Source organism: Halichoeres trimaculatus, unplaced genomic scaffold (assembly GCF_033239565.1).
Source record: "Halichoeres trimaculatus isolate MK-OKI-2021-1 unplaced genomic scaffold, fHalTri1.1 fHalTri1_scaffold_1, whole genome shotgun sequence".
NCBI lineage: Eukaryota > Metazoa > Chordata > Actinopteri > Labriformes > Labridae > Halichoeres > Halichoeres trimaculatus.
The window spans coordinates 40487116-40510919 of NW_027437179.1; the positions used below are offsets into that span (position 1 = coordinate 40487116).

General features: G+C 38.2%; 2 protein-coding genes across 5 annotated transcripts; one reads left to right on the forward strand and one right to left on the reverse strand.

The window, feature by feature from the left end:
- Positions 1-719: 719 nt before the first annotated feature.
- appl1 (adaptor protein, phosphotyrosine interaction, PH domain and leucine zipper containing 1) lies at positions 720-16382 on the forward strand. Of its 4 annotated transcripts, none has more exons than XM_074673245.1 (23): positions 720-931; positions 2450-2548; positions 2682-2741; positions 2852-2923; positions 4198-4285; positions 4409-4450; positions 4784-4842; positions 5287-5433; positions 5547-5629; positions 5730-5891; positions 7700-7888; positions 7981-8023; positions 8107-8163; positions 8361-8378; positions 9094-9185; positions 9306-9485; positions 9901-9953; positions 10825-10999; positions 11098-11134; positions 11213-11353; positions 11431-11481; positions 11578-11667; positions 14222-16382. In XM_074673245.1, the coding sequence occupies exons 1-23, from the start codon at positions 878-880 to the stop codon at positions 14375-14377; spliced, it is 2148 nt and encodes a 715-aa protein (XP_074529346.1). In that variant the 5' UTR covers positions 720-877; the 3' UTR covers positions 14378-16382. The 4 variants fall into 4 exon arrangements, with proteins under 4 accessions (XP_074529346.1, XP_074529347.1, XP_074529349.1 ...); XM_074673246.1 differs by having other exon boundaries at positions 9904-9953; XM_074673248.1 differs by lacking the exon at positions 8361-8378 and having other exon boundaries at positions 721-931.
- A 2029-nt stretch (positions 16383-18411) lies between these two features.
- LOC141790424 (ADP-ribosylation factor 4-like) lies at positions 18412-21449 on the reverse strand. Its single transcript, XM_074670292.1, has 6 exons — positions 21165-21449; positions 20021-20101; positions 19615-19724; positions 19424-19495; positions 19191-19313; positions 18412-19108 (listed from the first exon to the last, which is right to left on the reverse strand). The coding sequence occupies exons 1-6, from the start codon at positions 21229-21231 to the stop codon at positions 19028-19030; spliced, it is 534 nt and encodes a 177-aa protein (XP_074526393.1). The 5' UTR covers positions 21232-21449; the 3' UTR covers positions 18412-19027.
- Positions 21450-23804: the final 2355 nt, after the last annotated feature.

Below are 23804 nucleotides of genomic sequence, written 5' to 3' on the forward strand. Positions count from 1 at the left end.
CATTATGAAGAATAAAGGTATGCGTATTTACAAACATACATAAATAAATAAATAAATAAAGGCCATATCTGCATAAAGTTTTTCAAAACATAAGAAAAAAAGAAAAAAAACAACAGAAAATAATTCAATAAAATAATAAAATATTTAGAAAAAAGGAAAAGAAGATAATAATCTATACACACATACATACACATACAAAGTAATAGTAATAACAATAATAACTAGAAAATAAATTAATAATAAAACACCGTTATAAGAATTAGAAGAGTAAAGTGAAACAAATACAAAAATGCCTTTGCCCTATAAGAGAAATTCTTTAAAATGGTTTATTTTTTTGTTTTGGGGTTTTTATTTTATTATTTTTTTATTTATTTTTTATCTTTATAGAGAGTCCAAGCATTTTTTGTTTGTTTGTTTTTTTTTGTTTTGTTTGTTTTAAGTAGGACAAGGTATATTTTTCTAAAAATAAAACCCTTCTTTTCATTTTTCTATCAAGCTATTTTTCCCGGGCAAGTTACTCTTTTTTTACCTGGCGGAAACAGGCTTCCACATACAGCTCTGTTTTTTAAGCTAGCGGCTAGCAACCGCGTCTGCCATTCCGGCTCTGATTTGTACACGAATGCAGGGAAAGGGCGATCCTAGCTCGAGCCAAAATGGCGTCGTTTCCCTTTAAACAAAAGACCAATCAAAATCATAGAAGTTGTCTCCGTCCAATGAAAATCTACTCGGGGGCGGGCCTTCGGAACCAGGAGGAGCTGTTTTGGGGTGTTGTGAATCCGTGTAGCTAAGAAATCTTGAGTGGGAGTTGTCGGACCGATTTATTGTGTGATTTCTCCGTGGACCCGCACTGATTAGCAACGCGCCAGCAGCAGCAGCAATGCCCGGGATAGAGAAGCTGCCGATAGAGGAGACGCTGGAGGACAGTCCTCAGGTAACAGCTCTGTTTGCTGCTAACCTCAGCTAGCACGCTAACATTAGCATCTTGTAGAGCTAGGCTAACTGTCTTTGTAGGCTGTGAGCCCAAACAACCAGCGAGAAGACACTAACTTCATGAAGTGTGCTAAGTGCTAACGGCCCTGCTGAGCAGACAGCTCAGGCCGGATCCGCCAGCTGTGCACACGGCTGAGCCCAACATCTGCTGGGAGCTGCTGTCAAAGCGCCAGGTCCCTGTGTCAGACTCTCAGAGCTGGATTTGAGGAATGAACCGCTTAAACAGTCAGTTAGCCGGGCACTTCCTTAGCCACTTGGCAGCACTTCCTCCCCCTCCCGCAGTGATATGTGTTAATCTTTTGGCCAAGCAGCGGTGTCACCCTCCAGCTTTATGCTATTGTTAGAAGTCAGAGTCACCCCAGAGCAGAAAGCTGCAGCTGCACAGATTCAGATCAGCTCACACAGCCCCCAGTACACACAGGGGAGAAACACCTGCTGTGACGTCATCGACCGGGGCGTGGTCAAACCATTATAAATTAAAAAGGTTAAATTTGTCATGGGGCAGATGTAAGGCAGCCTGAATGAAAAACATAGTTTTGTTGAAAATAACAACAATAAAAGGATTTATCTTAGTTTTAATGCACTTTCCATTATTTGCACCATGTACGATGCTCTGTATGCTTTACATTTATATTTATTAAACTCAGAAATCCCGCCCCTTCTTGATTTTGATTGGTTAGTGATTAAGAAGTGACATTTATGAGTGTAATAGTGATCCAAAAGTTGAACTGTTTGTAACTGCAGCATGACTAATGTTAAACTGAGAGTGTTTTTGCAGAAAACTGGTGCCATCGTAAACAAAATGATGCTGCTAGTGGAAACAGGCCCTAAATCCACTCTCATATGAAAACCAGTGGCATGAATCATTGGCGTCTGGCTTAACTGATCCCATGTTGGTCACAAGGAGGTTTCCTGTTCAGCTTTTATCCTCTGTCTTGAAACAAAACCAACCTCCTACTAACCACGCTGTTCTTCCAGAGACGGCCTCTTAGGGCTGGAGCAGAGTAAATCTGACATCAGAGCTGGACCAATAAAGTGGTTTTCAGACTGATTTAGGAAACAACAGTCAGTGAAAGGAAGGGTTTGGAGAGGGAACTTCTGAGCTCTTGCTCTGCCATGTTGTAATGTGATGTGAAATCACTCACTGGGATAACAATATTACCCTCCTGCAGAGGTCAGAGTGACGACTGAACCTTGTTAGAGTGCTGATGTGGAATTGCAGAGTGTGAGTGTAACTGTTATCAAGCAGAGCCCCACCTTTAGTTTATAATTTCTGACCGATAGGGCTCAAAGTGCTGGATCCAGTATCCAAGTATAGGATAAGAAATTATATTTATTACAAGTTACAAGTCTCACTTCCATATATTCTCTTGCTCATAATCCATGATATAAAATGAGATTATCAGGGCTGAGATCTGCTGAAGCTGGTGCTGAAAAACTTGTTCACGTTGTGTTTCAGACCCGCTCTCTCCTGGGAGTGTTTGAGGAGGACACTGCAGCCATCTCCAACTACTGCACACAGCTCTACCAGGCCATGCACAGGATCTATGATGCACAGGTACACTCAGACACACACACGTGTCTAGCAGGTGTGCTGCCCGTGGCGTTGCATGTTAAGGCTAGAACCCACATGTATGTTACTGCGTGTTGAAAAGTCTCCGCTCAGTGCTGTTGTCCTTTCTCTGTCTCAGAATGAGCTGAGCGCTGCCACACACCTGACCTCCAGGCTGCTGAAAGAGTACGACAAACAGGTAGGGACAGCAGGATTGTTTAAAGCTCTAATTTCACTGTGATGTAGTTACTTGTGCTTAAAAACTGACCAATCTAATCCATTCCCTCCATGCTGTTGCTGTCAATGCAGCGTTTTCCCCTCGGGGGCGATGATGAGGTGATGAGCTCAACCCTGCAGCAGTTTGCAAAAGTCATCGATGAGGTAAAAGAAAACACATGAGAGCTTTTTCTAAGAAAGTTATAGAGAAATTAAAACTGTGTTCAACAAAGTCTTCACCTTGACTGAAGCTGGAGGCCAGGAAAATTCCTACAGGAAGTGAAGATGAGCGGATGTGACAACACAAGAGAGAATGTTTGTTTGCAGCAAGTGCTAATTCAGAAAACATAAGATCATGATCACGATCAGGGGTCAGCAACCTTTACTTTCATAGAAGCCATTTTCCCTGAGCTCAGCTGGATTAAAGTTGTTCAGGAGCCAAAATCTACTTTATCATCATAATGAAGACAAAAACAGTGAATGAAATACTGAACATCGTTAAAATCTAGCAAATAATTATCTAAACAAGAACATGTGATGTATTCATTTTTATTTTTACTTTATTAAATTTGCAAATATTAAAAAAAGTAAAAGATTTTTTAAAAATTTATTAATTCATTTTTTTAAACTGCTAATATTAAGAAAAAGGAAATTTTGTTGTGATAACTTAAATAAACCTGCACAATTAATGAAATTTCAACAATTGGAAAAAAAACAGTTTGATTTAAAAGATGTGCCAGCGTTTGCAAATTTTGAAAAAACTTAAAAATTTCACAAACTGTCATAAATTTGCAGACAAATTAAATAATTTTTTTTTTTTTAAATGTGCTTATTTTTCAAAAAGTTATAAAAATGAGCAAAACTTAAAAAAAAATGAATTTAAATAATTAAAAAAAAGGGACAATCTTTGAAATTTGCAATAATTTTATTATTGCTTCATCTTCAAAAAATGGATTTTTTAATCTGGTTTTGAAAAATGTCAAAAATTAAAATTAAAAAAAATTGCAAAAAATAAAAAAAACTTTTACAAAAAAATATATTTAAAAAATGAAATCTTGTTTGACAGATGTGATGTATATTTAGTTCAACAAAATGTTAACTCGTGATTTTATTTACTTATTTATTTAGTGCCAATGTCTTTAATAATTTATACCCTCAGTGAGAAAAATATAAATTCTTATTTCAATACATTTCTTTAAACTACAAGGAGCCACTGCAAAGGAGTCACAGAGCCACAGATTGAAGACCCCTGATCATGATGGATAAAAAAATCCAAATCTAAAAAAGAAGGAAGAGTTTTGACAATGCAAAATTTCCAGATGAGATTTCCTGGAGTGTCTTTAAATTTCCAGGAGTGCATGTGGGAAAGGCTGACGAAACATGTGTTTGTCCTCCACGCTCACTCTGTAAACCTGGTTCCTCTCTCCTTTTTTTTCCAGCTGAGCTCTTGTCATGCAGTCTTGTCCACCCAGCTCGCTGACGCCATGATGTTTCCCATCAGCCAGTTCAAAGAGCGAGACCTGAAGGGTGAGAAACACACACACACACACGTTTGAAACACATGAAATCCAACCCTACCACACCTTTCCCAACCACAGAAATCAAACAGAAACCAGCTGACGTGAGCTCCTGTCTGTTTGTTCTTTGCAGAGATCCTCACCCTGAAAGAAGTCTTCCAAATCGCCAGTGATGGTAAGTTTATGACTCCTCTGTGGTCACCTTTCTTTTCCTTCCCGAGCTGCTCTTCACCACAGAGAGGATTCGATTAATTATTTATACAGTGTCAGGAGATTCACAGCATCCTGAAGTCTCTCTGCAGCAGAGTGTAAAGACTAAAGAGGATTAAAAAGTCCTCCTGAAAACCAAGGGAGCACTTAAAGAATCTAAAACCTCACCTTTTAAAACTATCAAATACAAATATTCATCCACCTGCGAGAGTTTCACCTTTTTCAAAGAAAACGGTGCACGGATTAGTCTCTGAGTTCATGAAATAAATTAAAAAAGGATAAAATCTTCTGTCTGCAGATCATGACACAGCCATTAACAGATACAGCCGCCTCTCCAAGAGAAGAGACAACGACAAGGTAACAAACACTCCTCACATTCGCTCCATGTTTAAATGATTTGCATTTCCTGTTTGGTGCACAAACCAAAGTCTGTCTGAGGTCTCACTGAACTGCATCTGGACTGTGTGTAGGCAAGAGTTCAAAAACACACAAGACGAGATTAAAACAGGAAAAAGAGCAGGAAAAACTATTTTTTTACAGAATATATGGGGCTAAAAATGTTGTTTTCAGGTCAGAAAGAATCCTAATCACATCCAGTACCCATATTCACACAGCATCCTGAGGCTAAAAGTAGCTCTTAGTGATGTCCTTCTTAGAAAAAACGTAGAATACCTCTGAACTGAATCTCGTGCCTTCATCGTCGTTTCTGATCAGAGTACCTTGACTTCACTCTCCTGTCAGACTGAGTTGTTTTAGCGTTTCCTTGAAGCTGAGATCAGAGCTGGGTGTTGTGTGTCGTAGTTGCGGGCGGAGGCCGTGGAGGACGTCTACACCTCCCGTAAGAAGCAGCACCAAACCATGATGCACTACTTCTGCTCGCTCAACACGCTGCAGTACAAGAAGAAGACGGCTCTGCTGGAGCCGCTGCTGGGATACATGCAGGCTCAGGTACACACTGCGCTCACACCTCAGCTTTAAACAGTCTCATCTGTGTCAAAGTGTTTTTCAGAAGAAGTCTGGAGATTCAGCGTCTGGTCTCTGCGTCTGTTTGTTTCTCACAGATCAGTTTCTTTAAGCTGGGCTCAGAAAATCTCACCCAGCAGTGGGAGGAGTTCCTGGGAACTATAGGAACCAGCGTCCAAAAGTAAAAGAAGCGCCATGATCGTTGTTGTTTGTTTCTTCTGTATTTACGACTGTGAGTGAAAGAGTGTGTTTCTGTGTGTGTGTGTGTGTGTGTGCTGCAGTGTGCGTCGGGAGATGGAGGAAGAGATCGGGCAGATGCAGCAGACCATCCAGGATATGGAGAGATCATGTGACCCGCTGTACGCACCATGTGACCCTGACCCCGCCCACTCACCTGTGTGCCGCAACCTGACCCAGAAGCAGGGCTACCTGTACATCCGCAAGTAAGACGAGCAAACGTCGCTACTTTATCGCTCCCATGTCGTCAGTTTCTGGTTATCAAGGAAAGCACAAAGTCTGATGGCACTGTATCAGAGTTTCACTGCAAAAACTGAAATCTTATCAGGTGTTTGCGTTTTATTTTATATAAAAAGAATCTGTTTTTGACTTAATATGAGTCGCATTGACCCGACAAGTTGAGATAATTTGTTTTTTTCAGGTATTAAAAGATAGAAATGATGCAAAGAGTAAAAAAACCTGATGATGGAGCGAGAAACATTTTTCTTGAAGTAAGATTAAAATCTTCATACATGAAACTAACAAAGTACATTTTTCTGACCTCATTTTCAGATTTGCTTTTTAATACCAAACTCTTTCTCAGACTTCACTTTTTGCAGTTCGGACAATTACTGATGATTCTAGCTCAGGGGTCAGCAACCTTTATTTCATAGGAGCCATTTTACCTCAGCTCACCTGGATTAAAGTCATTCAGGAGCCACAAAATCTACTTTAACTTCACAATAAAGACAAATGAAATACTATACATCCTTAAAATCTAGTGCATGATTATCTCAACAATATGTTTTTTTGCGTTTATAGGATTGTACATATGATGTCTTAGTTCTTGCAAATAAAATCTGCAAATATTGAGAAAAAATAAAAACTCTTATGTCATAACTTTAGTAAATTTGCATAATTTATGAAATTTCAATAATTTGTGAAAAAAATCAAACAATTTGTTTTTTGAAAGATGTGCATGAACTTGCTAAATTTAAAAAAAAATAAAATTTACAAATTCTCCAGTGTCATAAATTTGCAAACATTTATTAAAAAAATTAATTTAAAAAAGTTACTTTATTTTTAGAAAAGTAAAACCTTCAAAAATTTGCAAAATAAAAAAAAAACATTTTTTTTAAAAAATAGAAAAATCTTTGAAATTTGCAATTATTACAAAAATTGACTTCATCTTAAAAAAATTGTCTTAATTAGAAAAAATGTTACAATCTTGTGAATAATTATCTCAACAAGATGATTTTTGTGTTTATTGGATTGTACATGTGATGTCTTAGTTTTGCAAATTAGATTTGCAAATTTTACGAAAATATTTTTTTCTCATAACTTTAATCAATTTGCACAATGTATGAAATTTCAACAATTTGGAAAAAAAAAAAGAACTTTCCAACAATTCGTGATTTAAAAGATGTTCACATAATTGCTAAATTAAAAAAAAATAAAATAAAATTTCACAAATTTTTCCAGTGTCTCAAATTTGCAAAAAAAATTTACAAAAAATTTAATTTTATAAGTTTGCTCAATTCCCAAAAAAGTAAAAACTTCAAAAAATTGCAAAATTAAAAAAATGAATCTAAATTATGAAAAAAATGGAAAAATCTTGAAGTTTGCATAACTAAAAATATTGGCTTAATCCTAAGAAAATTGGATATTTTATTTTTGTTTGAAAAAATGCCAAAAAATTGAAAATTAAATAATATGGAAAAAGTTTTAAATTATTGCAAAAATCTAAAAAAATTGAAAGCTTTGTTGGAAAAGGGTGATGCATGTTTAGTTCAACAAAATCTTATGCATGATTTGGTGCCAGTGTTTAATCATCAATACTCTCTGTGAGAAAAATAGAAATTCTTTATTGCATTCCATTTTTCAAAGCTACAACGGACCCGCTGCAAAATAGTCAGAGTGCCCCAGTTTGCAGACTCCTGTTCCAGCTCGTTTAAGCCTGATGCTGATGACAGAAATGTTTGTTTGTGTCGACTTGTTGTCATAGGATTTCCAGCAGCTCTTTTTTGTCCCTCAGTAAAACAGGTTTGGTGTCGTCGTCCTGGGAGCGGCAGTACTTCTTCACGCAGGGCGGGAACCTGATGCAGCAGGGCCGAGGTGAGGTGGCGGGCGGGCTGGTCACAGACCTCGACAACTGCTCCGTCATGGCGGTGGACAGCGACGACCGCCGCTTCTGCTTCCAGGTCACGTCTTTTGACGGCAAAAAGTAAGACGTCACCGTTTTATACGTCGGTCAGAGTTTCTGTGTTTCTGTTTTACTTCTGCTCTGAGGTTTTTCTGCTTCTGGCGTTTGATCAGGGTGGTGACGCTGCAGGCGGAGAGCAGGAAGGACTGCGAGGAGGTAAAAATCTTCTCTGTCACATGACCTGCTCTGTTTTTAAGCTCAGCTTTCTCATCCCGTCTCTCTGCTGCTTCCCTCTTCAGTGGATCTCCACCATCAACAACATCTCCAAGAGGATCTACCTGAGTGAGAACGCAGAGGTGTGTGTCAGAGCAGAGAGCGTTTGTTTCACGTCTGGTCACGAGAGATACTCATGTGTTGTGTTTTTGGTTTTTAAATACTTTCAGTCCCTTTCCTTTTCATTTTATTTTTTATATTTAACCTTGATTTAACCAGGTTGGTCCCATTAAGAATAAAAACCTCTTTTTTTTTCTTTTTGGTTACCTGACTGAGACAGGAAGCAGCAAAACACAAGGTAACAGACAGGAAGCACAAATTCAGAAAATAAATCCAAATGTTTTCACAGCCTCAAATTAAAAATAAAAAAAACACTTTTTTTAAGATTTTGCAAATTTTGGATGATTGGAAATTAATTTTTTAAAATAAATTTTTGAAAATTATTCAAATTGATTTTTTTCTGATTTTTTGTGGCTGATTTTTTATTTTTTTTACATTTTTTGAAAATACAGGCAAATTATTGAAATCATTTTTTTTGTATAATTTGCTTGCAAATTTATAAAACTTTGGAAATTTGGGGAAATTTCAAAATTTTGGGACTTTTTGTGAATTTTTGCACATTTTTTAAATCACGTTGTTTGAAAAATTTTGCAACTTAATGAAATTTCATAAATGGAGCAAATTTATGTAATTCATGCCACTAGTAAATTTTCTTTTTTATATTTGCAAACTTGTTACATTTTTTTTAAACAAAGAAATTACATTTACAATTCCATAAACACAAAAAATGTCCATTCACGAGATTTTTACTATGTATAGAATAAAATAATAAAAGAATAAAGTAGATTTTTGTGGCTCCAGAATGACTTTAATTCAGGTGACCTGAGGTAAAATGTCTCCTAAGAAAGTAAAGGTAGCAGACTCTGGGGCTGGTTGTTCACAGGAGCAGCAGCCAAAAGTAAAAACCTTCAAAGTTTCTGAATTCAAACTTTCAGGTTGTTTGTCTTTGGCAGGAGCTGGCAGCCAGAGTGAACCAATCAGCTCTGGAGGCTGTGACGCCATCGCCGTCTTTCCAGCAGAGACACGAGAGCATGAGACCCAGCAGGTGAGCGTGTGTGTGTGTGTGTGTGTGTAGTAAAGTTATGACACACAGGTGAAGGAGTTGACCTGTCAGACCTCCACCTGTTAAACTATCACTCCATCCTCCTCTTCTCTTTGTCTCCAGTAAAGGTAGAGTCGGCCGAGCCGGCAGCATCAGCTCCGTGGGCTCGGAGCCGTCGCCCGCCCTCTCCGTGCTCTCATTGGACGCTCTGGTTGCCCCAGAAACGCCGATCCAGTTTGACATCATTTCCCCCGTCAGCGAGGAGAACTCGGCTCAGAGCAAAGCAGCAGCTCAGTCCGGCAGGTGTGTGTGTGTGTGTGTCTATTTGTGTACATGTGTGTTTAAATCTTCATTCCATCCTAAGTGAGGAAGCAGATTTCCTGAGCTTTGTTTTTATTTATTAACTTTTGTTTCGTTATTGATGAACAAGCTCTGCTTAACTACATATTAATACATTACCTTGTTGCTTTGCATCCTGGGAAAACTTTTCCTTGGACAAAGAAAAGTAGAGTTAAAAAGAAGACCCTTAAAGAGATGAATGTCTTTATAACAGTGGGTAAAACACAGTACCAATTCTGGCCACAGGTGGTGCTGTTATCAACACCAAACAGAAAGTCCTCACAAAGACTTCCTTAAGATCTGACGTTGATGACGCTTCTGTGTGGTTAATGTATTTCTATTTATATGTGTGTGTGTCTGTGTGTGTGTGTCTTCAAAGAAGAAGTAATCCATTTGGGGAGTCTGGAGACAGCACATCAGAGGACAGTGAAGGTACTGTTGAGTTTTTGTTCTCATGCTTTAATGTTTCTCAGGGTTCCTGTTCAGCCATGAATCCACTTGAGTTATAAACAACAATAACAACAACAACAACAATAATAGTAATAATAATAATAATAATAATGATAATAATGTTTTATTTTTACAGCACCTTTATGACAAAAATATGACAATATGTATATATAAATATGTATTCATTTATTTATCTCTCTCTCTCTCTCTCTCTCTCTCTCTCTCTCTCTCTCTCTCTATATATATATATATATATATATATATATATATATATATATATATATATATATATATATATATATATATATATATTTATATATATATATATATATATATATATATATATATATATATATATATATATATATATATATATATATATATATAAAAGAAATGAAATAAAAAAAAAATTGATAAAAGTCTTGTTGAAAGCCACATGAAGCACTACTGCCCCCTTGTAGGTTATGAGCAGAAAACAGTCTATAGAGAGAATGTTATCTTTAAACATACAAGGCGCAGAACTGAAAGGATTTTATTTATCAAAGATCTGATTCAGACAGAAATACTTAGGCAGAAATCAGCAAATTAAGAACCAATATAACAAACTTTGACGTGTTTTCATGAAATATTTTAACATGTTTGATCATGGAGGAGGGTATTATGAACTATACTGCAGCCAGCCACCAGGGGGAGCTCTAAATGTGATGACTTCACTTTTTAAAAGCTGTAAAAGTGTCCATCTTTTCTACAGTAAATGTTTCAGTGTTGTTCACTGATGATGTTAAATCACCTGTCAGAGATTACTCTGCTGTAAAAACAGACGCCATGTTTGATTGTTTCTCCCCGGGTCCAGACTCGATCCTCCACCAGCTCTTCATCGTCCGCTTCCTGGGCTCCATGGAGGTGAAGAACACAGAGTCCGGTGACGTCATCTCTGAGACCATGAGGCAGATCCTGGCGGCTCGAGCCATCCACAACATCTTCAGGATGACCGAGTCGCACCTGCTGGTCACCTGCGACTGCCTCAAGTACGACCTCACACTCTGTGTGTGTGTGTGTGTGTGTTTTAGACAGAGGCCCAAGAGTTTAAACCAGACTCTAAATACGTGTGTGTGTGTGTTTTCAGGCTCATCGACCCACAGACACAGGTCACTCGTCTCAGGGTGAGTGGACCTCAGTTTCTCTGATCAGAGAGTTTTTTCCTCAGACGTGTTTCTGATTCCTCGTCTCTCCTCCTGCAGTTTCCGCTCTCCACCGTCATCCAGTGCTCGTCCCATCAGGACAACAAGAGGCTGTTTGGGTTCGTTCTGCAGCAAACAGGCGGGCGGGGTGAAAGCCGAGCCGTCTGCTACATCTTCGAGTCCAACGACGACGGAGAGAAGGTCGTGTCTGTTCGTCTGTCGGCCTCAGCGTCCTCTGTTCGCTCTGATTCTGACTCTTTGTCCTCTGTGTGTTTCAGATCTGTGACAGCGTGGGTTTGGCCAAGCAGATAGCCTTCCACTCAGAGATGGTGAGGCTGACGAGACGCTGAAGTGGATCTTAACGCGCTCTCTATCAGGCGCTGTGGAGGTTAACTCTTCTTCTTCTTCTCCTTGTTTGTGTGAAGGACCGTAAGGCGTCGGAGAAAAGGAAGGAGCAGGACAAGGCCAAAGAGAAGCAGCAGGAGGAGCTCAGCAAGCAGAGACAGATCGAGAAGGTCAGCTTTGACTTTTTTTTTTACACTTTTTATTAAAGCAGGTTCACAATTTACAGTATAATTGAAATGTAGTCATTTTATTTTTTTACCTGGAAACATTTACAAACAGTAAAACCATAAAGCTTCATACTCTAAACAACCTTCCCAAATCAACAAACAGACCTCGACGTTAAAAATAAACATCAAATTATTTTAGTAATCGATTACTCTGACGATTATATTTACGATCAATCGATTAATCAGAACAAAAAAAAAAAAAAGGATGTGTCCTCAATCTTTTCACCTGCAGGTCAAACAGTTTCTGTAGCAGCTAATGCTAATGCTAATGTTGGTTTAATGAACTCCTGGTGGTTTTCAAACGGGATGGTGATTTAATAAAAAGACTAAAGAAGTCCTAAAACACATATTATGCATTTCACAACATATAAAAGAGTGTATGTGGGATTTTGTAGCTCCGCCTCGCTGTTGAGCTCCCAGCTTGTCATCGATGAGCCCAACATGTTTGTGTTTTAAGCGCTGAATCATTACAGTCGTTCTGCCGTGCCATCCGAGGTCAGTTTTGCAAATGTTGCTGTTAACACGCTGTGTGCTTTTACTTAGCGTGAAATACTCACAAACTCTGAAGTTTTTTGGACTAACAGCTTCTCCAGTTCTGCCATTATTCCGTATTAACTGGTGTTGAATTAACTGATGACAGTCCAGGCAGATGTGAAGGGAGCGTGCCTTTGAAGGACCCCTTTGTTTACTATCCAAACACCTCGCGAATCCATTTTATACTAAAAAAATACGCATTCTGCACCCATTTACTTAGTGGTGAAGTGACTTTACAACATTTAGCCAGACAACGAAAGGTTATGAAGAACTACAGGCTTATTAAACTGCGGATATATACGTAAGGTAGTATATAGGTAACTATCTGAAATGCCTGATCAAAATGACAAACTTTGGACTGTGTCAACTTGTGATAGCACTGAAACCCGCATTTTACCATCACTTCGGCGTATCAACAAACAATTTGTTCATGTTCAACGTATAACGGACTCAGCAGGACTTAAAAAATTTACAGAGAAGTAGGTTTTTTGACGATGTGGAGGAAAATTAATGTTCAGTACATGTTAAAATGGTTCGCTTTGTCTTGGGATCAAGCTGACGGCACATATGTCTGCATTAAGTGTAAGCACAAGAGGGCATTTCTGTAAGCATGCTGAATTACCTGTGAATATTCTTCAAAGGCCTTCAAAGGCACGCCCCCTTCACATCGGCCTGGACTGTCACCAGTTAATTCAACACCAGTTAATACGGCACACCGGCTCAGCTTCTCCTCAACCACGCTAATCTGTTTACATGTGACGCATAGAGGGGTTATCAGTCTACGTCATCATACCAAAAAAGCAGCGTTTAGCTCCATTCATGACGAGTTAGCATTTTTTAAACTCTAAATTCAACCTGTTATCAGCATGAAAATGTTTGGTTGTTCTGTGGGCAGTTTTTAGAAACGATACTATACAACAGAGGCAACATCTATCAAGTTTTGACCGTCACAGAGCAACTGGTGTTTTGGAGTTAATAGCGACCATGCTAACTGGTGAGCCTCAGCTGACAGTATCAGTGATTAACGGCCGAGAGTCACCAGTTACCAGGGTCACACTTTACACTGAAACACCAGCGACGTCTGCGGGTAAATAATTAACTTAGACGTAGTTTTCTGGTTCTTTTATTTTGATCCTGGTCTCAGACTCAGTCTGTGTGCTCTTTTTGGTCTGGGAGGGTTTCTGATTTATTGACACACGTTTACGTCCTGGTCTGTCACAGTCTGGTTAGTGTCCATGGATAATGCAGTCATGAGCATCGAGTGACGCTGGATTTCTCCTCTAAAAACGTCTGTCCACTTGCTGATCTCTTCTGTTCACTCACTGCTATTTCATAAACCTGGGAGCTGTTTATGATCCATATAAGTGATGATATCAAGTCAAAAAATGTGTTTTTTGGTGGTTAACTCCTCCACTTCAGTTGCAGTGCTTCTGCACCCAAGTTGGGCATGCATCCTCTGTTGTTGATAAACAAATAATTCCTCCATACAGCCCAGGTAATCTACACTCCTGTCAGGTAGGTGGCAGTAATGCACCTTTAGCTAATTGCCAAATAATCCGACAGGAAAAACATTGACACTTTTACAAATCGATTTTTACCAATTGTATCTATTTGTTGTTGCAGCCCTACCTTTATGTGTATACAATAGGAATGTATGAAAAATAAATAAACAATAAACCCTGTAGAGAAGACTGAATTACAGACATTGCTCAATTTATGACACTGAAACCAGAGGGAAACACTGGTATCAGGGGATGATGGTGCACTACTGTACTAGTTCATGACGAGAAAGTTCATCAAAGTATTGTCTAAAAAAAACAGCTTTAAAACTTTTATCACGTCTCAAAACTCCTCGATGATTTCTCACTGCGTCCTCCAATCAGAGGACTCCAGACGGGACTTCCTGTTGTCTCTTCCTGAAACCAAACGTGTGACTCATCCTTTCTCCTTAACTCCTCTTTAGGACCTGGAGGAGCAGAGCCGTTTGATCGCTGCCTCGAGTCGCCCCGCCAACCCGCCGGCCCCTGACGGACAGTTCCTCGTGCTCAGCAACAGCCAATCAGAGGAGAGCGACGCCGGCGGAGAGGAGGGTAAGAAGAAAGGCGAGTCTGAAGCCTAACGAAGCGAGGAGGGCGCATGTTTCCCCACCCAGCTGGGACTGCCAGAGGACGGGGGGGCACCACCCGTCCATCCGGGACACCTGGGAGTTAAAAACATGTGCACCCTCGCTGCTGGACTCTGAAGTCTGTGGTGGAGCTCATCACTCTGACGAACGGAGGATGAAGTAAACACACCCTCGCCATAAGAAGAGGAGCGTGACGACGTCTGGAGGCAGACGCTGCTTTTTATATCAGCTCCACATGTAAACATTAACCTGTAAGTTTCTGTTTTTTATCTTTGTTTTATATAAAAAAGAGCTAACAGCAACAGAAGATTCAAAAAGAACTCGTGGAAAAATAAATCAGGACATGACGGAGACGTGGGATTGAACACAGGAGGGAGGAGGACGCCGCGGGGGCTCCGCAGAGCTGGGAGTGAAAAATAAGAAACAGGAAGTCGCTACAGATTTCTTCCTCTGCTTTAGAAATTTAACAAAAACACTATTCATGAAAGAAGTGTGCGCTTCAAATACTAAACTTTTAAATCACCACGTGACGCTCTTATCGTAGAAATATTAACAAATCAAGACGTGCGCAACACTTCTCTTCCTCTGAGGTCAAAGGTCAACTCTAGAAAGTCTGAGCAGAAACAAAAGATTCACTTTTTCCTGTGGTACTGAAGTGATAACATCCCATCGTCTGAGCTTTTAGGGATTATTTTGAGGCCGTTGTAGAAAAAACACATCATCATCTGTCCGTCCAGCATCGACAGTCTCATGGCGCTTGTTTGTGTCGCCGCCACATTCAACCAAAACACTTTGAGGAGAATCAAATTCATCATTTCTGGACAATTTTATGACTTTTATCAAATATTACGCTCTAACTCTGAATCGCTGTAAGAGATGTTCTGAAAAAACTGATTTCTCTCAGTTTGTTTGGATTTGGCGCCCCCTGTGGACGATACATGTATTACATCAACATCTGTATCTATGTTGGATCAATCTGATCCAGTTCCTTGATGAAAATCCAGGAAACGTGAGCTGGATTTCCCATCTGGATCAATCCTCTAAAGCCTCCAGGAAGATGTTTTTGGGCGTAGACGTCTGATAATCTGAAATCTGATCACTTATTTTGCTCCACAGCTTCTTAAAACATGTTTTCAGAAATGAAAAAGCAGCGCTGAAACTTCTCTCTCCGTCCATTTTTTGCTGTTGAAATCCAACGTGCAACTTCAGATAAAAGAGAAGAGTTTGAGACGAGGGACAAAGTCCATCACCAGGTTATAATCCACGCTTCTTCTTGCGACATTCAAGATTTATTTGAATTTTAGAGCACAATAAAAAATATTAAACCACTAAAAACTTTCAGAGATTATGAGAAAGGAAGATTTCACTCTAACTTTTTTTTCCTCTATAGAAAATTTCAGACCCTAAATGAGTCTTTTCCTTCAGACTTTGAGCTCAAATACTCGTTTTACTTCATCTGTTAGAGAATGGACGGAGTAACTTAAATAAAAACGCACAATTAATCTTAGAATTTAACAAAAAAAAGTTTTAAAATTGTGAAAAACTCAAGTTTTGTTTTCTGAAACTTTTCCACATTGAGGGACGCTGTCACTTTAAATATCTTTCTGTATGTTCGGATCATGTTTTCATGCTTTACGGTTTGTTTGGGGCCTTTTTTGTGTAATTTCACAGCTTTTCATTCATTCATTCACTCATGAGTTCATCCAGCGTGTGGTTACCTGCAGAGTTCCCGACCTTAACGAAGGGATGTGAAGTTACTGATTGAACTCTTGTTACTTTGGGAGGATGTTTGTTCTGGCTGGGAGCAGGTGAAGGACTCGTGTTGACGGAGCTGCACTTTACTGACGCAGGAAAAAAAAACAAAAAACAAACAAGACGAGCATCGCTGATGTTTCAGTGTAAATATGTTTCAGTGAAAATTGTTTCATGTGTCATGAATAATGAAAAAAGGCTTTTCAGTGATAAATAAAGCACTAACTCCACCCGCCTGAGTCTGTCTGGTGTCTGATGGAAACAGATCAAACAAACCTTCAGTTCCAGATGTTTGATTACATTACAACACAATGGCTGCAGTGAATTAAACTGTAAACAGGTAAAAATGTATATAAAACAGTAATCTTGCTCGGCTCGAAGTGAGGTTGCCACAAAAACTGCTCCCCCTGGTGGCTGGCTGCAGTATAGGTCAAAAAAATCAGACTCCCCAGTCATTCCAGATGGGCTGGGGTCAAACTTTAAAAAATTAATACACCTGGTAGAAATGTTTCTCACGTCTGATTCTGAAAGTTTCGTTTTCATTAGTTATAAGTGATTAAAAACGAGGTTTTACGTCACGTTTAATGATGATTGACAGCTGATGTTCTCTTGTATATATTTCAAGGATAGTAAAATATATCAGGAGGTAGAGTCAGGTAGTGATAAGACTCAAGAAAGAAAAAAAATATAGTAGAGGTCGACCGATATGGGTTTTTTGGGGGCCGATGCCGATGCCGATGCTTTCCAAATTTGGGCAGCCGATGCCGATATGCATAGCCGATTTTTCCAATTTGATATTCAGGCCGATTGTTAAATAAATACATATTTATCACATTTTTGTGAAACGCAGCAATTTCTGAGCAGCTAAAAGAAATCTATTACAACAAGTCGTGTCCAGTCCTCTGAACATTTATTCAGCTTTCAAAACAATGAAATATTTTGTCTGAGTAAACACACAATGTAACAAGCAGTAGTAAACATTCACACTCTTCTTAAAATCTCAAAAAAGAAATTTAAACTTATTAATATAATTTGAACAAAAGTATGTAATGTATCCAAGTGGTTCCACAAGTTTGAGGTGCTCATCTTTTTTGTGCCTGATCAAAAATTGCGTCATTTTATACAACGGATCAAAAATCGGCTTTTTAAAAGAAAATATGGCCGATTGCCGATAGAGACAAATGTCCAAATATCAGGTTCAGACTCTGGCTGAACTGCTACAATGGCTGCGGCTGTGACGGAGGAATTTTGGCTCCAAAACCGTGATAGAGAAATCAGTGTTTCAGATCCTAGCAGGTTTTTGAACCAGGCTATAAATGTGTTTTTAATGCCATGAAAGTCTGTTTTGTTTTTTTTTGTTTGGGTGTGTACCTGGTTTCTGGTTTTTCTGCGGCCAGCCTCATGCAGATCCTCAATGAACACCAACTTTAAGCACTTCCTCATAGGCTTCACTTTTACTGACCGGATGTTGCCCCTTAGATAATTTATAGTCTTGACCTTTACTTTCTGGAGTTACGCCCCAAAACAAAATCATAAATTGCTTAGATAAATCAGAGGAAATCATCAGTTTATAAAAGAAAAAAAGGAAAATTTAACTTTTCATCTTCATATTATCATCTGTGATATCTGTGATCTGTTTTTTATCCTCCACAGCTTGCTTTTTTTTTTTTTTTTTTTTACTGGTTTTAGTGTTACACCAAGGTTTACAGATTTACATTTTTTGTTATAGAGTTTACACCTGCTTATCTACAAGTGTGGGGTATAAAAATAGTGAATTTCTTACACAGTTTTGTCAAATGAAAGTATTCTGGTTACATTCTGTCAGAGATAATTATTACAGTGAAAACCTGCAAACATTTGTCTTTGACAAAGCAGAAAGTTTGTATTTTATGTTAATATAGTAGATACTTCCATCCCTCTGAAGACACACAGAGATACTGATCAATTAAATAAGCTTTATGATGTGATACAATGTACGTCTGTATTATTTAACCTCATTATTGGTGATTTATGCACAAGAAGTCCCTTCCAGATCTTTTTGGTGTGTCAATGTTAGTGTTTTTCTTCACTTCTCATTCTTACAGAAGCACATTTGTTTGCCAGCAACTGGTTCTTAAGCTTTCTCAATTTAATCGTAGTGTTATGATGTTATTTTTGATGTATTTTGTCAGTTAACTTTTCACTTTATCATATTTTGCAAGAGTATTTAAAAGTAAAAACACACTATTCTCTATCTTTAAAAGCCAAAAATGAAAAGTCAGAAGCTGTGGTAGAAATTCTTTCAGATTTAATTTATATTTAAGATTAAATAAGATAAGATAAACCTTCATTCATCCCACAAAGGTGGATTTACAGAGTTACAGCAGCAAACAAGAAAGTTTACAGTGTAAGGGTGTAAAACATGACGATAAGAATATATAAATATGATAATGATATATGTACATTGTAAGCATAACACAAAGTTAAGAGGTTTTCTGAAACCAACATCTGAAACTGTAAACACAGCAGTAAAATATTAACATCCTCACAGAGTAACCCAGTGCAAAAACAGTGTTTATACAATCACCTGATGTTCATTCATATTCACTTCAGTGCAATAAAAACAGCAAGAAAACCCATTTCCTCTTTGGCGATAGTTATATATGTTTTTTGATGACACTCAATGTTCAAAGTGACGTTTTTAGGGCGTAAGACTTGATGCTGCAGGGATCAGAGTCTGGACCTCTTTGTTTTCATCCCTCAAAGTTTTTCTGTTTCCAGTTTGTTCACTGAGAAAACCTCAAAGTCCTGAGCTGCTTCTTCATGTTCCTCCTGGGTTTGGAGCTAGAGTCCAGATCAGACCACCTCATGTGTTCAACAGGGAACAGGATCAAGCAGGAAGTCTCATCACTGTTACTGGATCTGGTTGGAGAGCCAGTCCAGACCCTCAGCCAGACCTGTACCGCTGACGGCACAGGACGCCTGGACGAACCACTACAAAAACACACACACACACACAGGTCAGCTACAGTTAAATCATCTTCACACTGCGTCACCACTGAGACGTGACACCCACCGGCTGAGAGACTCCTGATAGGCTCAGAGCCTCAGTGATGTCACTGACTGACATGGCTCTGGGCAAATCCTGTTTGTTCGCGAACACGAGTACGGCCACGTCCCTCAGCTCGTCCTCGTCCAGCTGTGAGACGAAATGATGTCAAAACTTTTTCAAACTCAGAAGAAAGAAAACAAGCAGAGTGAGCGTGTGTGTGTGTGTGTGTGTGTGTGTGTGTGTGTGTGTGTGTGTACCATCTTGTGCAGCTCGTCAGCAGCTTCTTTGATCCTCTCGGGGTCGTTGCTGTCGACTACAAATATCAGACCCTGAAGAAAAAACAGACTGAAATCACTACTAAAGTCTTCTTAAAGACTCATTAAAGTTATTATTCAGAGAAACGATAAAAAAGTTTCAGTGTTTGCTGTGAGTGGAGTGATTTTCTTACCTGAGTGTTTACAAAGTAATGTCTCCACAGAGGTCTGATGATGGTCTGACCACCAACATCCCAAACTGTGAAACTGATGTTCTTGTACTCCACGGTCTCCACGTTAAACCCTGGAAGTGTTCACACACGACACACACATTAATTTCTGATATTTTCCTTTAAATAAATGAATAAATAAATAAACAAATATATCAAAATAAATAAATAAATGGATGAAAAATAAATAAATGGAAATAAATAAATAAGTGGAAATACATAAATAAATGGAAATAAATAAATAAAATAAATAATTGGAAAAAAATAAAAATAAATGGAAATTAATAAAATAAAATAAATAAATAAATAAAATACATAAATAAATAAATAAATAAGCTTTAATGTAAAAAAAAAAAAGGTGATGACAAACCGATTGTTGGGATGGTGGTGACGACCTCGGCCAACTTCAGTTTGTACAGCAGCGTGGTTTTACCTGCTGCATCCAGACCCACTGCAAACACACACACACGTACACACACACACACACAGAGACAAACAAACAAACAAAAAAACAATAAATAAATGAAATACATGATAAAATTACTCTATTACAAATTAAAGTTTTTAACCCGACACAAAGGATTACAGTCACAGTGAAAGAAAAGCAGATTTTGAGAAGGAAGTCATAATGATACAAAGCTAAATAAGGAGTTATGTTGTAACATTGCTTTTCTCTGTCTTCATGTACATTAAAAAAAAATCTTGTGATCATTTTTTATTTCTCCAAAAATAACATCCTAAACCTCTTAACAATGCATTTTTTCTCTTTGAATAAGGACTTAAATCTCTTAACATTTTGATATTTCTTTGTTTTCTTTTTTGGATTACTTTTTTCATACCATGACAACTTTTGTCTTAGATATTACAAGTTTTTTTTTTCTCAAACACCAGACACACTTGAGCTTCATTTAGTAACTTTGTAGCTTTTTTTCATAATTTTAGGTTTTTTTTCTCTAACCTTACAAATCAACAACCCTAACTCAGCAGGTTTATTCCTGTATCAATGAGGCTTTAATCCTGTATAATTACAAATTTATTCCTCACACACTACAACTTATATTTTGTATAAAAGGTCCCCTATAAATAAAAGTTGACTGATAGATTGCTTTATTATTTCATAATATTGTTACTTTTTTTAAGCACTATGACTATTTGCTCAAGACATATCTTTTCCCTCCCTTTTATGTATTTTTATTTATTTATTATTGATGTTTTAATTATTATTATTATTATTCATTTTATTATCATAATTATTGTAGTTATTATTATTATTATTATTTATTTTTTGAGTTGGAGTTCATTTAAATTCAGGATAGTTCAATATGTAGCCTAATAGTTTGTTCCACTGGTGTGCTTCTATTCAACTGTTTATTTCTCATTAGCTCTGATTGTTTTCAGTTAGCATCACAAAGCTCTTCACTTTTACACCACGTTGGAAATAAAACCAAATAAAAACTAAAATTTTTAATCAGTTTCTGTAAAAGTGATAATGAAGAAAATGAATTAAAACTCACCCATTAAGATCCGGACTGGAGTCTTGGAGGTGAACCTGGAGAGGATCTGTGAGATGATGACTCCCATGGTCGCTGCTGTAGGAAGCTGTTTCTTCAGGTGAGCGTCTCGTGCTGTGTCCTCCGGTGTGTATGCAGGGGTGTGTGAGGGTCCGGGCTTTTATAGAGCAGCGGGAGTGTGTGTGTGTGTGTGTGTGTGTATGTGTTATCCATGCTGTCACACCGGCTGCTGTCAGATCGGTACACGGTGGCAGCGGAAACGTTGGCAGCTACAACGGCGCCGCTTTCAACAACAACACGCGCGCGCCTGACAGCGGCACTTCCGCTGAGACACCCTCCAAAATAAAGGTGAGCGTAAACTCTGATTTTCTCTTTAACACATTTTTCGGCCTATTTTTCGATTTGAAAGGCTTTTAAAGACACCAATCAGTGATTATCCAAAGTGTTGCTTTTATTTTGAAATATTTCAAGAAAATGAAGTCGTTAAATGACTCGGAAATTGGTTTCGTTCATCGTTGTTAATTTAAAAAATAAATGCAAATTTTAAAAATTAATTTAAAACAGAATTATAATTATAATAATAATAATAATAATAATAATAATAATAATAATAGTAATGATAATAATAATAATAAAATCTTTTTGATTCATAGGGTTTATTGTGATGTCTTTCACTATGCAGGAAACACGCTGAAAAATTAATAGTATTACATAAACAAAGAAGTGCCAGTTATTTATTAATTACTTAATTAATTTATTGATTAATTAATTATTTATTTATTTATTTATTTATTTTACTATGAACATCTTGAGTTTTATTTTGGTAGTCAGACTTTGTTTCCGGTCTACCTTTAGGTGTTGTAAACAGGAATTGTCAATCAATAGTTTGTTGTCGTTGGCAGGTCTGACGTTAGCAGGTGTGTGAGGTGCAGCAGGTACTTTATTATGAAAAGCAAGAGATACAGTTTCATCTCTCTGAGCTGATATTAATAAAAATAATTAATTATTATATTATTAATAAATAATAATTTATATTTTTTAACAAATCTTTAAAGTCTTTAAGTTTATCACCAGAATACAAGAATATGAGGGACTGCTCCAATCACAATGTTAAAAACTAAACTAAACTTGTGTTTGTTCTCACACAAAACATTAACTTAAGGTTTGTATAACAGGCTAATTTTGAGACGCTTTCGTCCGTCAAATAATTTCCCAGAGCGGCTTGAAACCACACTCAGATATGCAGCACAGTGTAATATAACATCACTTATTAAATGGAGCTTAAAAAAGGGAAAATAAAGTTTGAGGAAGTGAGAGGTCAAACTTGTTGACTCAGTGATTTTTTAGTTTCAGTTCTGTTTTATTTCTGAGGAGCTGTAAAGAGTGACCTGAGAAGTTTTCTTCCTGTTTTAGTTTTTATATTTTCTTCTGTAAGACCTTACTCTGTTGTTGTATGTTAAGATGGGAGGGCACTAAAGTTTTTTTTTTGTTGTATAATCCAAATTAAGAGAGATTTCAGCATTTAAACCTCAAAATGAGCTGGATGTAAGTGCTTCGACGAGAGGGACGGAAATTTGTGGTTCAGGGAAATCACAGCAGAGTGAGACATCACATACAGCCACAAAAAAATTACCTAAAGAATACAAAAAACAAAAATGCCACTGTTAACATTGTATTTGGTGTCCTCTTTGGCATGCTTAAGCTTTATCGTAATTCCCAGGGTCTATCAGAGACCACTTCATGTCATGAGCAGCTCTGCACATACAAAGGCCCAGAGTGGTTTCCTGCTTTAACTCAAGCTGTAGCTCATTGCAGAAGTCGTCAGCTCTCACATTTTGCCCAAAACAAAAGAATTACGTGAAGCCACAAAGGCAGCCACTGCTGAAGGGCGACAAAACTGAAGATCTCCAGGATCTCATTACACCAAGAAGAAGCAAGCCCAACATGGTACCACCAAACTGAATAAAATGAGTGGGCACTGTGGAGAAATGTCACATGTTCAGCAAGGAAAGTTAGAAACCGACTTCTTGAAGCTGGTCTGAAGTCACACAGGGCACGGATGAAACCTTTCATCAACCAGAGGCAGAGGAAGACCCGGGCACTCTTTGCTAGGGATCAAGGATTGGACTGTTGGTGACTGGGTGAAGGTTCTCTTCAGGGATGGATCCAGTTTGGAGTTGATGTCCACTCCAGCCAACTTCCTGGTTAGGAGGAGACCTGGAGAAGCCTACAAACCAGACAGTCTGGCCCTACAGTAAAGCATGGGGGTGGATCGGTGATGATCTGGGGTTGTTAAAGTCTTGGTGGAACGGCGAATGAACCAGGTCAGGACAGGGCTACTCTTGAAAACACTCTTCTTACATCAACCGGAAAACTCTTTCCTGACTCAAACAACTGGATTTTCCAACAAGACGATGGTCGTTACCACACGGTGAGGTCAGTGGAGATCTTAATCCAACTGAAAACTCCAAATGGAGAACCACAAACCCTAAAACAGAGCAGATCTGTTTGAGTGTTTGCAGCAGGAACGGGCTGCTGTGACAGAAGCTGGTGGAGAGCACGCTAAGGACGCGGTCACACTGGCCAATCGTGCCGTGCCTAAGCACGCTTCAGCCGTAAAGCACGTTTGGAAAGGCCAGTGTG

What these genes read in the sequence shown, in the direction of transcription:
- LOC141790424 (XM_074670292.1), bottom strand. Translation starts at nt 21,231, where the DNA reads ATGGGAGTCATCATCTCACAGATCCTCTCCAGGTTCACCTCCAAGACT. An exon ending in TCCAGTCCGGATCTTAATGG is followed by an intron (nt 20,102 to 21,164) that starts GTGAGTTTTAAT and finishes GTGTGTTTGCAG; the next exon opens with TGGGTCTGGATGCAGCAGGT. An exon ending in CACCACCATCCCAACAATCG is followed by an intron (nt 19,725 to 20,020) that starts GTTTGTCATCAC and finishes GAACACTTCCAG; the next exon opens with GGTTTAACGTGGAGACCGTG.
- appl1 (XM_074673245.1), top strand. Translation starts at nt 878, where the DNA reads ATGCCCGGGATAGAGAAGCTGCCGATAGAGGAGACGCTGGAGGACAGT. An exon ending in TGGGATACATGCAGGCTCAG is followed by an intron (nt 5,434 to 5,546) that starts GTACACACTGCG and finishes TGTTTCTCACAG; the next exon opens with ATCAGTTTCTTTAAGCTGGG. An exon ending in CACATCAGAGGACAGTGAAG is followed by an intron (nt 9,954 to 10,824) that starts GTACTGTTGAGT and finishes CCCCGGGTCCAG; the next exon opens with ACTCGATCCTCCACCAGCTC.